The sequence below is a fragment of the Alexandromys fortis genome, unplaced genomic scaffold (assembly GCF_014885135.2).
Source record: "Alexandromys fortis isolate MF-2015 unplaced genomic scaffold, M_Fortis_MF-2015_v1.1 scaffold_160, whole genome shotgun sequence".
In the NCBI taxonomy this organism is placed as follows: Eukaryota; Metazoa; Chordata; class Mammalia; order Rodentia; family Cricetidae; genus Alexandromys; species Alexandromys fortis.
Genome location: NW_026068035.1, coordinates 3,118,822 through 3,135,251, shown reverse-complemented (window position 1 = coordinate 3,135,251; position 16,430 = coordinate 3,118,822). Strand labels below are relative to the sequence as shown.

The window sequence follows — 16,430 nt, the reverse complement described above, 5'->3', positions numbered from 1 at the left end:
CACCTAACAAAACCCCTCACTGGCCCTTGAAGGACCCAGGCTCTGCCGGCCTCCAGGTGTGCACATTCCAGAGGAGAAGCCTGGGAGACTGGGGAAAGCAGGTTCACACGTGACAGAGCATCCCAGGCCACTGAACCAAATGACCTTCTAACCACAGGTCAGACACCCTCACCAACCCCCTTCCACAGTATTTTCACCACTCTCAACCTCCCCTGGGACTTGAGGAAAGACACCACCAAGAAAGAAACGTAATTATAACAACAGCCTGGCTCGAAGACAATTTTAACAACCTGAGAAATGCAAGTCATCCCCCAGTGGACGTCCTCAGCTGCCAAATGTCATGTACGACAGAAAAACATCTGCCATAAATCTATATGGGAGGGAGCAAGTTAAGTGACCTCCGAAAGGTCCCTAAGGCCATGAGACCCCATTGGCCTCTGCCTGGCCCTGGTGCGTGAACACAAGCCAAGGCTTATGATGCCTTCCTCTATGACACTGCCCTGGTTCCTTTAGAATCTCAAGTACCGATTGTCTGTACCCTGAGAGTATATTACTTATGCATGCTGAGTGCAGGGTCACCTGTCTGGGTCACTATCTATCTGTGTTTCTTTGACTTGAATCCTTCATGGCCAGGCAGGGGCTCCTCTGGTCCCTGTTCTAAATGGCAAGACCCATGCTGCAAACCTAAATGTTAGGAACCTGCCAGCTTCTGAGTGTTCATATGTCAGTGGTCTATCAATTATTCAAGCAAAGCGGGCCTGTGTGTGATGCGCAGATACTATCAGGCAAGTCATTTTGGTGATTGGTAAGCAGAGCTGGATGCTGTGACCCCCAGGGTGGGAGGTGATCTTCAGACCCCACAATGCGCTGCAGTCAGGGCCCCTAAAGACACGAGCCTACAAGGCCACTTTAGGACAACCTAGGCATTATCTGCCTCACTTCTTGAGAATTTGGGTCCTCAGCCACTTCTGTCAGCAGTGGCCAAGACCCAACAGACACAGAGACCTGATAGCCAGAGGCCAGATTAAGGTCAGGAGGGTCCTTGCTGGATAGGGGTGATGCTCAATACTGAAGTCATACTGTGGGGAGCTGGAGAAGCAGCTGCCTCTACCTTAGACAGAGTAATTGAGACATCTGGTTGACCAAAGCAAATTTCAGAGTCAATGGAAGTTTAGGCCTTTTATCACTGGTTACAGTGTGACATTGGAAGCAAGACCATAGCACACTGTAGACAGATGTGGGGGCCCCTGTCTTGGTAACTAATAGAAGACAGTGGAACTAGAGGGACATAAGGGGAGCTACCATGTCACCAAGGATATTCCCCACAGACTTTGCACAGACCATGTCCATGTAGACACTGCAAGGTGGGTAAGACAGTCTAAAGGTAAGCCCTTACCAGCCCCTCCTTGAGTCCAGAGTAACTCATGGCTGCTCATTCTGATTTGGCATGATTTTTTTTTGTCTTGTCTTGTTTTGGTTTTGGTTTTTTAGATAATGTCAGATTATTAAGCCAGTGTTCTTGAAGACTGGGTAGCTTGTGGTAATGGAATGGCTAGTGGGAGCCTGTGGCCATTTTGGATACTTAGATCCTAGCACAACAGAAGCAGAAGTGACACCATCCTGGTGGGAAACAGTGATCCCCGAGAAGAGAACACTGCTCAAAATGAAAGTCTGTGTCAGAGGGAGAGTCCTCCCACCACACAGCTGGCTGTTCAGGCAGGACCTTCACAGGTACTGACCTCACTGAAAGCACAGGTAGGCCAGATGCAGCTGCCCCTTCCTTTTCTTAAACGCATGCCCTTGACTCTCCCAATATGTCCAAGTCTGGTCCGTATGGTCCTGGACAATACATACAAGGAAGAGGTCACTGACCTGAGCTCTTTCTGGACCCCGGCTCTAAGGGCACTTCTTCCTCCCTTTCTGCAGGGTCTCCCATTCTGCAGATTGCTGCTGTCTTTATGGACAACTTCTTGAGACACAGAGGAAAAGAGGATGCTGGATCCACTACAGAGACGAGGCTGGACCAAAGGGAGCTTCTAGAGGCTCATGTGTGAGATGGAGGAACAGTTAGGAGCGCAACAAATACCACTGGCCACACAGTGGCTCGTGCAGTGGCTGCATACCAGACATGTGGGCTGGCCCGTGGCCTCACCCAGACTACTGTGCAATGTACCCACCTCTGAGAGCTAAAAGGTTAGGCACAGAGCTGATGGCACTAAAGGGCGTGTCAAAAGAACCCAGAAGCTCGGGGTAGAACTTTGTGGTTACGGCGCTTTCATGGCAACCAAGAGAATTTTCTATTTTTGCGTGTTTCATAATTATGTGTAAATTCTATTTTTATCTAATTTGTGGTCCACCAACCAAAAAAAGAAAACAACCCCCCTAAAATGCCCTCTCTTTTTAGCTGTTTACCTCACACTGGCATAGGTGTGAGCTTACTTTGTAAGAAAATTCCAGGAAACTCCTTGGGTTCCTAATTTCTCACCATGAGACATGCCACAGAACCTGGCATTTTTGGTTAGGGGTTGTTTTTCTTTGCCTATCAACACTGTTAGGGAAGGGGGTGGCTGTTTGGTGGAAGCAGCACCGGCCTGACCTGACTTTGCCTCCTTCCCTGAATACCACTTTAAATAATTCAAAGGGTGCTTCTTAAACTCTGTTTTAAATTTCACCATTCCTCAGAAATGCCTCAATTTCCTGGATATTATTTGCACTGGTACATAAACGTTGCCCTGTGTCCAAGATGCCCACAGCCTGGCTCTTTAGGGGCTGCAGGTCCACTAGGCGCCTGACACACAGCCAACGAGTATCAGAGGCTGGCAGACAGCAAAGTCCCCCCACCCAAACACAAGGGCTCCCCACACTCCTGGTTTTGTCTTCCCAAAGTGACTGAGATTCTTACAACCACCATCAACGAAACCCCGAAAGGCACAGACTCTTGTCCGTGGCTTCATCTTTCTGCGGAAGGCACACACTATTTCCACCCCCTGGCTCTTGCCCAGCGCCCCTTGCCTATATGATCCAAGTAAGTGGAGGAGGCTGGCCATTATCTCTCCGCTAACTCTCCTGCTTTCCTTTAACGGGCTTACGCCCTCTCTTATTAAAACCTGTTCCATTCAGCAATAATGCACTTCCATTCAGGGCCGACCACGGCAGGAAAGGAGCGGTAAATACCTGTCGTTACCCTGCACAGCTGAGGGCCCGCTCGACCTGACTTCCACCTGGGAAGAGGTAGAAACTTAAAATGTCAAGCTGGCTGCTGCGTGCTGACGTCTCTCCCGCATTTTATCACATCAAGCCGCTAACAAAGTGGGTATTAATTGGCATCAGGCACACGGGCCACAAATATCACCTTAATATCACCCATAAGCCCTGCTAAAGTGCCTCATTTCTGCACCTCGCCTGGCTCATGCCATGGGGCTGATTGCTGCGTTGGCAAACAGCCATTTGTCTCCATGGCCTCCTGCCTTGGCCAGCTTTTTATTTACCTAAATGGAATAAAATAAAAGTACATGGTTCCCTGCCGAGTCCCCCTTCCAGTCTGCATCAGTCCTGAAATAACAGGGTTGGGCACCCGGGTTTATGATGTTGGGGTACTGGGGTAGAGAGCTCTCTATAACACCATGTGACCAGAGCCAGCCAGAGAAACAAGCACTTCTCTGTGCCACTTAAAACAGTATTGTCTGGGGTGGGGGGGTCTAAAGCTCACAAGGGAACAGGTGTGACACAGGGAAGCAAGGACAACCTCGTACGGCCTCTTGGGATGTCGCACTGATGTGCAGGTGGAGAAGGGGCAAGCTAGATCTGTGATGTCCTCGGACCTCCTAGTTTCCAGGGTGCCTCCTGGCCAGCAGGGGTGAGCATCGAATCTCCCCTCTGAGTGAGCATGTTTCCTTTCCCAAAGTCCCAAGGGTGTGCCCGTCTCAGCCATCTTCCCCTTGGCACGCCATCTCATGACCTGATTCCTCAGACCCTACCCCTGACACCCCCAGGCAGGTGCACAAGCATAGGCTGACCACTGATTCCCTGTCTGTGGTGTGGCTGCAGAGTCTGCATCTGCTCCAGGGGCAGAGAGTTCGGAAAGGGAAACACAGGGTTGCAGAACGGTTGATGCAATGGAACCAGGCCTGCGAGTAAGTCAGTTTGGGGCGAGCCTTTAAACCATTACAGACGTCACGAAAAGTACTGTACGGTACCCACAGACAGCGCCTGACTCACCGTGGTTCCACTTATCTTCTTCCCTTTAACTTTAGGTTAGTATGAAAGTGATGCCCATTCAGAAAACTACACTTTGAATTTTTCGTATTTTACTCAGCCAGCCCCTCTGTGACGAGAGGAGTGGCTGACATTCTGCCTACGCTGTGCCTGTGAGAAGACGCAAGGTCAGTGAGGTATAGCGAATGTATCTTGACTTCTGGCATTTTCACTGGGGCACAACCGTACAGAAGATGAGGAGCATCCCTACTCAGAAGGAAATGGGGTACATTACATAGTGCACGTCTAACTAACTAGCTCTGAGGTGATTGTGTTTAAAGTTTGAGCAAAGTCCTAGCTGTGAATCCAAAAACAGTTTTAGACTGAGAAATGCCAAGGCATGGGCTATTGGCAGGTCACAGCAGACGCCATACCTGCACGACGGGGTGTCCTCCAGCTGAGGCCTTCACAGCCCCCCGGCTGCCTTCTGTCTCATAGTGAGCCCTGTGGTGGGACTTGGGCTGCACCTCGATCCGAAGCTCATACGGACCGGAGTGGGATGGCAGCTGCCAGTCAAGGGCGGGTAAAGATGGGCTGCAAAGGAACAGAGGAGCTTTTAGTGCAGGTAGACACCAAGACACAGTCGCCCACGCTGTCCCCGAGGCACCGGCAGCGGGACAGCGCTCACCGCTGACAGACACAACACCCTTAGCATCCTGATGGCAGAGGAAAGTCTCCGTATGGCCACGGTGACTATGCCACCATGTGTGGTCACAGCTTGCCAGTGCTCCACAAATAAAAGAAACCAGCCAGTCTTTAAGATGCTAACCAAACCTACTACCCAGAGCAATGAAGAGGTACAGATAGCCAGCTCATAGCTAGCAGAGCCACAAGTGGGATGCAGGCTTCTGAATACCCTTTGCGAGGAACGGTAAAGGACACCTTCTCCAGGGGAAGCCCTGAGAGGCACCCTTGACCAAATGGGGCTCTAGGAATAACTTACCCTACAATGCTAAGTTACAGCAGACCCAAGAGAAAGAAGGAACTCCTGGGCCCACTCCCTCCTCCAGACTGGCATATCCCTTGTTTCTGTTCCAATTCTAACAAGATGCACCTGTGTTTGCTACTATGCGGGTACAAGCTGGGCCATCCCTGCAGGAATTTGACGGGCAAACCCACAGTCCTGAAGGGCTGCATTTGCCTAGCACAGATGAATGCTGGCTGGTGGCGGAGCTTGGCCCAGTGAGGCTTCAGAGCAGCGTCACAGAAGGGACAGGCTTCCTGACACTAGAAGAGCTGCCATGCGCCCGGCAGCTCACACTACGCCTGTCAGGGCCGTTTCCTGTGTATGTCACACACCCCGTTTCCAGAAGCTGTCAGGCGGAAGGAAGAGCCACAGAGCAGAGGGCTCGGCCCGGGAGGGAGGCCCGCATCCTGGGGAAGGTGCCCCATAGGAGCCGAGCAGCCTCCTGCTTCCAGGAGAGGATGTGTTTCCAGGGCTGTGGGGTCACAGTGCTCAAAGCCAGAGGCAGCGTGGGTACCCAGGTGTGGTGTGGGAGGCAACTGCGAAGCAGCCCACACCTGTGGCTCTCTGTCGTCTTTCTTATACGTGCATTTGAGTTTCCTATCCGCACAGAGAGACTGTGCTCTGCCTTGAACAGAAACAAAACAACGAGAGCTTCACAGTGAAAAGAACTAGTTTCAACCCCTAGGAAACGCTTAAAAAGAGCGTGACAGGCAGAAATTGTGGGAAGGAGCAGGATGTAGAATGACTTACACGTTTAAGACTGTCAGCTCTGGACAGAAATGTCCACCACAAATCAGACATCTCTCCAACCCCACAGGACTGCACCTCGGATCAGAGCTGGGGACAGGGCTGGAGGAGGAAATGGCTGAATACCATTTGCCCACTGCTTCCCTCCTGGGGTCTGAACTTCAGGGCACTGCCATGGTTCTGCTGTCCCCGGGGTGGTCTCTGACATCAGACATAGGGGCTGTGACTGCCAGCCGAAGATGGGCGCCCAGGACTGACCCAAACTTTGGTGCACACGGTGAATACAGTTCCACGCCTTTCGGAAGTCACACTCAAAGCAACCCAGGGAACAGCGGACCAGGCAGGGCCCTGAGAGCCCTCGACTTCTACAAATGAAGTCATTTGAAGTTCCCTGCATACTTTAAAACCTACACTGGTGACCCAAAGATACCATCTAAATAAATGGGAGTGGAGATGCATGAATTTTACATAAAACATAGAATTTGGTATCCCAACCTTTAAAAAAAAATGAACCAATTTTTGAGCATCTTACTGTAATGGTAAAAAGCGGTTTAATCACCACACCACATTTTATTACACGAATATTTCTTTTTAACTGGACTTTGATTACTACCTAGTCCATAGCTAGTATAAATGCCATTGACTTGATGTCCACGTAACTAAATCAGGGATTAATATTTGCCCCATCCTAAATGCAGGGTCAGCATTTTGGGGTTCCTGAGGCATTAGCCTCACACTCCCCTGAGATATGAGGGAGCCTCCTACCTCAGCCCCAACTTGTCGGAACATTAACCTAACATATTTTACTCACTTTCAAAACTGTCCCCCCAGACTGGCTTCATGTGCTGCTGTTTGCCCCTCCACACAGCCCTGAATTCAGAGCAGACGGCAGTGGGTGCGGTAAAGCACACATCTGCGAGAAAGCGATGTTCTGCTCTCCCTGAAGCAAAGCTGGGAAAGCTGGGACTGCCTGGCCCCTCACCACCTGCTGAACTTCGGTCCTGTGTCTTCCTGAAGATCTTCTGGGACCTGGCGACACTTCCCAGGGCTCAGCTGCCACCCCAACAGAGGCTGGCCATGACTCTGCAGCTCACCCCTCGTCAGTTAGCATGTGTCTGGACCATCTCTGTCTAAAACTGCCGTCTGTGATGAACAGTCTCACAATGCCACAGAGGGAATGTCAGGCCTTGCCCACTCCACATGACACGGTCCCAGGGCTGGAGAGACGGTTCAGTGGTTTAGAGTAGCGGCTGCTCTTGCAAAGGATCCGAGGTTTACGTCCAGCTTCTGTGTTAGACTGCTCATAGCCAACTCTAGTCTCTGCAGGCGTGGATATTCATATGCACACACCACACACACACACACTTAAAAGCAATAAAAAAAAATCTTTCAAAAATCAAACTAAGCACCGGAGAGATGGCACAGTAGCTAAGGGCACCTGCTACCACATCTGAAGACCCGAGTTTGGTCCCCGGGACCCACACGGTGGAAGAAGAGAATGCCCTCCTACGAGTTGTCCTCTGCCCTCCACGGGTGCACTATGACACGCCCACAAAATAAATAATAAAATAAATATGTAGTGATAATTAAAAGAAACACATTACAGAATCAAGCAGGCAGATTGGAGGTGAGCAGCCTGTGGTCGGGCCATGTTGCTAGCTACAGCATGCTAGACTTAGAGATCTGGAGCTTGCCCCCCTCCCACAGGCACGTCAAGCACCCGTTGCCCCTCTTAGCCTGTTCAAAGCAAGTAGTCAGTGGTTTTGAACAAATTTAAATTTCTTTTTCTTGAATTCTTGTAAGAAATTTTTTTGCGTAGCTTTTTCTTGATTCTGGGGTCCTGAGGGTCCTGGGTCACACACTGTATGGCCTCCAGCTGTAGGAGCTGAAGGGACCATGGCCAATGTAGCCTCTATGCTGGGGGAGGAGGGAGGGATAGGCTGCGTGGGAATGATGGGCAGCTTCCCCTGATAACGGGCGAGTCAGACCTTCCACAGTGCTTGGTATGTGGGCGTAGTGCAGGGAGAAGCCACCAGCTCTCCTGTTTTGAATCACTGTTCCCATGAGAAAGGGCTCCGCCTCCCACTGACAGGAAGCATGAAAATGCTGTTGGCACACAGGTCACAACACAGAGACCAACTCCTCATGAGACCACAGACCTGAGGCCAAAGGGGGCTCACATTCTCTGATTCCTGTCTACACAAGACCCACAATCCCCAGCTCCACCATCGCCCAGCATCTGAGGCTGAAGCATAAGGACCATGAGGTTCTCTGGGCCGCTCAGCTCTCCAGCTGTCCACTGGGGGTTGCCAGTATCACTTCCCCTCTGCACAACCTCATCCATGTCTCATCCAGCTCAGCTAGGCTGCTCAGGGGCACACAGGTCTCTCGCAAATCCCAGCTCCAAAGCCTGTCATGTAAGCACCACAGCCCTTGACTGGAGCCAACATGAACCTCATCCAAGTGTCAGAAGACACCTGTGGGCCACAGAGGTCTCTTTGCAACAGTTTTCCAAGACAGAGCTTTGCTTTGTGCTTGTTCTGAGTTCTGCCTTTTGCATTTCTCCCGACACAAGGTCCCAGGGAACACAGGAGAACCCTCAGGAAGCACAGGTGTTACTCACACCAGAGCTCAAAGCCAAGGTTGGGTAGATGACCTCTAATGACCCCGAGTGTCACGCAATTTCCTCTCCCTTTCAAACTCCTAAGCGACCTCTGAGGAGGGGGTCAGGGCATGGCCTCATAGCTACTTTGTGTGGGAGGCAGTAGAAAGGGCAAGTGGGTTAAAGCAGTCACTGGATACCTGGGCTACCATGGACGGACATAGGCATCTGCCCCCACACGCAAAGGCCATGGGGCTACCATAGAATCCAAATCCAGAGGGCCCTAAGTGACACCTTCAGCGCGATCCGTGTGGGGGTGTGAGTGTCCGGAACAATTTCTGCCAGGAAGAAAAAGGGGAGGAAAACAAAATGCGTAGCTGCGAGGGAGGGAATTGCTGACTGAAGAAGGGCTCCACCCCAAACCCGAGCCCAACAACTGCTAAGGAAATTCCAGACACGGGAGCTGCGAACCCTGGCCTGAGATGGGGCTCATGCTATCCGAGGTTCCGAGGTGCATCAATGGTGTCACAGTCAGTTTTGAAGGTTGGATTCCTGTCTTGTGCACATTAAAACACCTACAGATGGAGCTCTGAGAAGCCCAGGGGTGTTCAGAGGATAGGGCGAGCATGGCAGAGGTGAAGGACAAGAGCCAGGACCCTCCATGCTGGGGCTCCAGACCTAAAATGCCTTTTGAAACTTGTGAGGGGCAGATTTGGAGAGCTGGAGCTGAAAACGATCACCATGGCAGACTAAGTTACGTGATAAGTGATTCTTTTTATGTATTTTTTTAATTACACAGTAAGGGCAGCTGGGCTATGGTGGCACATATCTATAGTCTCAGCACATGGGAGGCAGAGGCACGAGGATCTCCGAGTTTGAGGCTAGCCTGGTCTACCAAGTGAGTTCTAGGACAGCCAGGGCCACACAAAGAAACCCTGTTTTGGAAAAACAGAAAAAAAAAAAAAACCAAGAAATAGAAAAAAGATCACACAGTAATGAGCCCAGTGTGGCATGAACATATGTGTATATGTTCATGGGTGAAAACAGCCTAAGGTGTTGTTGGTCATCCACTTCACCTTACTTAAGACCGGGTCTCGCCGGTGGCTCCCTGCTGCATATGGCAGCCCACGACCTTCTAAAGAGAAGGCAGTCTCTGCCTCCCAGTTTGCCCTAGGAGAGTCCAGCCTCACGCCACTTCCGGCTTTATGTGTCGTCTGAGAGCTCAACTCAGCGCCTCGTGCTTCATTCGTCAGCTTCCATGGAAAGTCATCCCAGATACAGGTACAACAGCAAAGGAGCTTCAGGGTAATTTCTGGGAATCAGAACCCCGCGGGGGGCACAGTTTTGCTTAGTTTGGACAAAATCCTTTCGACTGTGAAACTTCCATAGGTAAAAGCGCTATGTGTACATGTCTTATAGGGCTATCTGTACTTCCATCATCCTAAAATCCATGACACTATTCTAAGCCTAATCTAAGCCTAAAGTCTGCCCACATGAAAGAAAATCGAAGCAAGTTAAGGGAAACAAGAACTTCAGCTTTATAACACATTGTCTCAGGCAGCAGACAAGGGCCTTCCTTTAATTAAGAAAAAAGAAAGAGGAAAGCGGGAAGGAAAGGAATGGGGAGAGAGGGAAGGATAGAACGGGGAGGGAGGGACGGAGAGAGGGAGGGAAGGAGGCAGGCAGGAGGAGAAATGGTTGCTGATGTCCATCAGTGTACTTCTTGGCTGGTTCTGCAAAGGTTGGGCCTCAAGGGCTCCATCTGTCCATCCATCCAAGGCCAAGCCAGGACCACCCAGCAACACTGTCCAGAGGGCACATCTGGGCCATGGCCCCTGACCATAGGACTCTTGGCTTGGGAAAGCTGGCCTCACCCAAGTGGGGCTGGCCTTCCTAGAGACTGACCCGGTGCCTGGACAGAAGAGGACCAATGGTCACCTCAGACAAGATGGACGGCCTCAAGATGGTCTGATGGGGACAGGTGTGTGGGCTATGTCTTCCTCACTCCACCTGAACACGAGGGTTACCTCTGACAGGATTTCCGGCTGCATAGTCCCGGCCCCTGAGCTCCTGCCGTTCTTAGACAAGCTGGGAGAGCCTCAGGGACCTAGGGCCTCAACAGTCAGAGCCTTAGCAAAAATGTTTCCCTTTGAGTTGGTAAGGGTACAGGCACAAGCAAGACCTTATTACCTAGGACAGTTTGGAGTGTTCTAAGGGCTCCAGAACACTGCTGTCCTGGCCGGAGACTAGTGTCCAGACATTCTTGTCTATTGGACTAGTATCCTGGGCATGCCACTAAAAAGTGACTCCTTTCTACATCCAAGGGGGAGACAGGTCCTCAGTGTGGTCCTCAATCCCAGGTGTAGACAGGAATAGGGAAGGAAAGTGACCCGATCCCCAAGTTTCCTGCCTAGAGCTGGACTTGGGGTAAAGAAGTTGCCCTCTGCCTGGTTCCACCATGTGTGGTCCAGCCTCTACCATGATGGCTGTGTGCTGCAAAGTTCTTCCTGTGCTCTAGGACCTAACACAGCCTAAAAGCAATAACCCAGAGTGTGTGTTCCACAATTCTGTGCTCTTCCCATTCTACCCCTGTGCTGCTCCATTAGTGGGGTACGGGGCAGGGAATTCTAGGGACTTCTGCCTAGGAGGGGAACAGAGTCTGGTGGGCAGGCAGCCCCTGTAACAGAAAGCAAAGGACATGCCTGGCTCAGGAGACCAAGTCAAAGTCACAAATCTGCAACTTCCAGGAAACAGACAGTAGGCACACGTGTATACGCAATCAAGTGTATGTTCATCCAGGCCTACATGTGTGTAGTAGAACTGGAGATTAACAGACTTCATACACTGGCTGCTTTCTGAGATCTCATCCATGAGGGCATGGAGTGTCTCCAAGGAAACACTTCTTCCAGTTCTTTGGACTCTCTGCCCTTCACTCCCAGACCTCCCTGACCCAAGGACATCCCAGGAGCCTCCTCCTGTGTATCTAAAGCTCGAGAATTGCCCTCTAGGGCTTGGTATCCCATCATTGTCCGGATAACTCTTACCACCTGGCACCCGGGTGGGTGGAGGGCAGAACTCATGAGCCCGGCACGGTGAGACCAGAGCTTCTGGGTCTCTGGCCAGACTCTGGGTCTCTGCCCTGCCCACCTGCTTCAAGCTGGAAAACAAAGAACAAAGAACGGAGGAAGGACAGATGGAGAATGCTCCCCAGGAGGATTTCCGTGGGAAAGGAACCGCGTGCCCTTTCCTGCTCCCTCCGCCCTGGGGCAGGCCTAACTTATGCATACCCGGCATTTCTCCTGCACACCCCCCTTCCTCTTCCACACCGTTCCTCTCTCTAGCCACCGAGCAACTCCTAGCAGCTGCCGCTGATCTGCGCACACATCCCTGATGTTTTAATAATGAGAATGCTTTAGGCCACACCTGCCATGAGTTATTTACGAAAAAATGAAAATCAAAACAAACTAACGCAGCACAAGGGAGTAGAGGCTGAAAGATAAGCAAGTCACACGGTGCTTCTGTGACTTCCTACAACTTGGTGTCCAAGTGATACCGAAACGGTTGCTGGTCAAGTTGGTTAAGTCTGTGCCAACCCACAGAGCATCCACAGATGTCCCTCAATCATCAGGAGACAGAAAACAGGCTGGGCACCTTGGCCCAAGGTCAGAGAACCTCACCATGCCATAAGGCTTCTGTCTCCTGTAGAATCAGCACCTATAGTTGGACACCCACATAAGGTATCACAGATCTGCGCCTAGCTTAGAGATTCTAGGCCATTAGTGTCACTGGCTGCCCAGGCCTTCCTTCGTTCTCGAGTCCTGGTTCCAGCAAAAACGGGATTATCATAGGAAGGTACTACACGGGGCTTTAGGCACATACTGCCACATTCGCCTGCTTGGGTGAGCTAAGTGTTTTCAGGGGTCTCGAAGTCTTCAGGGGCAGAGCTGGGTGCCAACCTGTGCAGGATTGTCCATGGCAGGGGCAAAGGTGCGTGACCACTCCTATGCCAAACCTCCTGGCAGTGTTTGCATCTGAAGACTATGTGCATATGACCAATATGTCCCAAGGGAAACCTTCCAATGAGGCTGGAACCCTTGCATCTGCAATGCTGGCCAGGCATGGTGGGCAATGTCCACATACCGTGCGTAAGCTTCCATAGTAGCTAACCTCCTTTGCCTTATAGGCGCTTCCCCTGGCAAAGGTCTTTAAGACTAGGATACACAGGTCTCGACACATCACACTCCTGCCACTGGGAGAGACTTCAGAGTAGATTACCAAAAGGCAAACTGTGGGGCTAGCCGTCAGTCAGATGTGTGCATTGCAAGCTCAGGACCAGAGCTTAATCCCAGAACCCATATTCTGGGAGTATGGGGGGAAGCCAGATGCACCCATCTGGGGGTATGCGGGGAAGCCAGGTGCTGGCTATGATGGCTATGAAGGGAAAACAGGTGGATCCCTGGGCTCCAGGGCCAGCTAGCCTAGCCTACTTGGCAAGTTCCAGGACAGTAAGAGATCCCCTCTCTCTAAAAAAAGAAAAAAACAAGAAAGAAAAGGAAAAAAAAACTAGTGGTGGCTGGAGCCTGAGGAAATGATACCTGAGAATGTCCTCCAGTCTCTCTCTCTCTCTCTCTCTGTCTGTCTCTCTGTCTCTCTCTCTCTCTCTCTCTCTCTCTCTCTCTCTCTCTCACACACACTCACACCACACACATATAGACTCTAACTAGCAATGACTCCCTGCAACTTTTCTCAGATGGCAGCCCGTGAGCAGAAATTTGACTGCTTCATCAGTGGCCTTGGACACTCCCTCCCAGTCAGGGTTTTAGCAGTTTGGCAGATTCTTAAAATTCGAGACTGGTGAAAGCTTCCAAGCCAAAACACTCCCAGACCTGACTGGGGACAACCAAGACCAGCTACAGCCTCTTTTCCCTCCTGGGGACGTGAAGCTGCAGTTTGATTATCTGAGACCAGTAACAACTAAGGTCTAGGTGGTTTGCATTTAAAGATTCTCAGCTCAGCTGGGTGGTGGTGGTGGTGCACGCCTCTAACCCCAGCACTTGGGAGGCAGAAGCAAGTGGGTCTCTGTGAGTTCGAGACCAGCTTCACCTACAAAGCGAGTTCCAGGACAACCAGGGGAGCCTGAGTTCCAACCCTCAAAGATTGCTGTCATTTTATTCTCCTCTGGAACATGGAAGTGTGTGAGTTCCCCTTTCCTCACAGAACACTCAGAGGAAACCCAAGGCCAACATCCCCTATACTGATGGAGCTTCACGTACATAGTCTCCTTGAACGTCCTAGCCAAAACAGCAGGCTAACTGTCCAGGCAGAAGTAAATGAGAAAGAAGATGGGTGTGGCGCCCCACCTGGTGAGACATTCTCCTAGAACTGGGGCAGGGATATCAAAGGCCAAGGCCAAAACCAAGAACAAACAGCAGATAGCTCTTGAGGACAAAAGGTGCACGTCCGTGGACCCACAACCTGTGGCAGCCTCTGCCTGGATGTCTTGTCTGTGTGTGTCACTTGCTAGAGGAGTCTGGCTCTGCTGGGTGGAGAGGCTACAATGCTCTCACCAGCACAGGGGAAGACAGTCTCTGTGAGCTCCCAATGCCAGTCACTGACTTTTCCCAGACAGCGAGTGAGTTTCACTCAATACCTGACTTTGAACACAGGACACTGACGAGAGCTAGGGGGAGGTGCGGGAGAGTCAACACACTTAGCACCCAGGAGGGTGTTTCTAAAACAAGAGCTAAGATGCTACCCTCAGGATGCAGTAAGAACCGCTTGGAAATAACTTGGCACTAAGTTCCCCCAGAAGAGAGTAGCACTCAAGAGACACAGTACTGGGCACTGGATATCAAGTCTGGGAATCCTATGGCAAAGTACTGGGAATCGTATAGACAGAGTACTGATAATCCTTTGGTGTGATACTGAAATTTATATAGAGGGGACTAGGCCTTGTATGGACAGGGGATTAGGAATGGCTATAAACAGCTTTATTAGTCACAGAACCATCTCCTAAGGAGCTGTTGTGAGCACCACTAAGTCCACAGCACAGCCGAGTTCACTGGGGAGATTCTGCTCCCTGTAGCCACCAATTCATTTGCCCCTCTGTGCTCTAAAGAAGGGTAGGGCCTTCCTAGACTCTAGCTTGCAACGAATCCACAATCATCATGGCTCTAATGAGCCTCCCAGAGCCCAGAGTCTGGATGTTCTTGGCCGATGCCAGAGACATGAAGAGGCCAATTTGGCCACCAGAGCCCTGAGGTGGGCTGTCACCACCAAGGACCTGAGGACCCACAGGAGCCAGAACGATCTTCACAGACATTGTGTCCTCCCTGGGCTACAAGGATCCTGGACCCACAGAGCAGCTATCCAAAGTGAAAATCCCCTGATGAGAGTGGTTGGGCAAGCGTGGAGAAAGACAAGACCTGGATTTGCTGTGAACATCTACAGGCGTATTTAATCTTATTCCCACGTAGGATAAACTCTGAGCCACTCCGATAACCTTAAATGCAAGAGGACTGGCTGGCCCTTTTGAAGCTAACACTTGTGCATAGCATCAAAGCCACTGGTATCATCAAGGCGTCCAACATCACAGCCAAAGCCTGAAAGAAACAACGGCTGACATAAACGGATTTGAACGGAGCACCCGTTTCTTATCATCTGAACCAAGCCGGCTTCCCTGAATCAAAGCTGTTTGCCAAGCCTGCCCCACCCCTTGGGAATGCTATTCTTCAGAAAGCAATGGCTCGTGCATCCAACCCAACTCAGCAAACACGCCAATGAAGACGCAGATGCAGTTAAAAGCTGTCCACCAGCCCCAAGCCAGTTCCTTTTTATCTGAATTCCTCGTGTGATTTTTGCCTTTTTATAGGCAAGTCCAGAGATCGTGCTGGCTGAGGACATTAGGACAGTAAGACGTGTCCCATGAGCCTGTCCTAGAAGGAAAGAAAATGCCTCTATGGAGAGCTGGCCCGAGCTCTGACACACAGCACAGGTACACTGTGGAGTCTGGATGGGATAGATGGACAGTCATTTAAGCTTTAGGTCCCTCGGGCTAATCCAAAAGTCCTTTCATGTGGCTGTGGAGGTAGCATGTTGGCGAAGTGCCTGCTGTTTATGTAAACATGCCTAAGCAGTCATGTAGAGCTGGGAGCTGTGGCACACATCTGTAACCACAGCACTGGGGGCGGGGAAGTGAGTGAATCCTTGAAGCTCACCTGCCTACCAGCCTAGCGGGGTCCGTGTGCTTTCTCAAAAAGAAAAAAAAAAAAGAAAGAAAGAAAGAAAGAAAGAAAGAAAGAAAGAAAAGAATAGAATAGAAAAGAAAAAGACATTCAAAGTTGACTTATAATCTCCACACACACATACACACACTTATACACACACATACACACACTTATACACATACACACACATACACACACACACACGTACATACACTACACACAATTCCTTAAAAGCCACAGTCTGAAAACCACATCCAGGAACAAGCTAATGTGAACTGGCATGTGAACTGGCATCTCCAGACATGGGCACTCTGGGGTGCGCTCTTCCCACACTTCAATGGGTGCCAGTGCCCTGGTTTCACACTGCCACCCCTGGCCCACTCCTCCCTAGGCTCAGCAGCAACACAATGGTGGCTCTGCCTGCAGAGAAGGTATCTGCCACAGCTATTGCCATCACTGAGACTCAAGCATGTCACCACATGGCTGTGCCACTTCCCACAGCAACATCCAGTTAGAGCCTGCGGCTAAAACCGCGAAACCCTGTCCACTGTTCCTATTAGCGCCGCAAATGTAATCTCTTCAATGTCACTCTTGATCTTCGGCGTGGCGCTAACTGGAGCACCCTGAGCAGGAC

The 16,430-nt window shown here is 50.9% G+C and overlaps 1 protein-coding gene across 3 annotated transcripts in view; it reads right to left on the bottom strand.

Moving 5' to 3' along the window:
* Nfatc1 (nuclear factor of activated T cells 1) overlaps nt 1–16,430 on the bottom strand; it is a 108,278-nt gene that overhangs the window by 73,881 nt on the left and 17,967 nt on the right. For all 3 annotated transcript variants that reach the window (XM_050164992.1, XM_050164994.1, XM_050164993.1), the window contains exon 3: nt 4,629–4,788. In XM_050164992.1, coding sequence (XP_050020949.1) covers nt 4,629–4,788 — 160 coding nt within the window. The remainder of the gene's footprint in view (nt 1–4,628; nt 4,789–16,430) is intronic.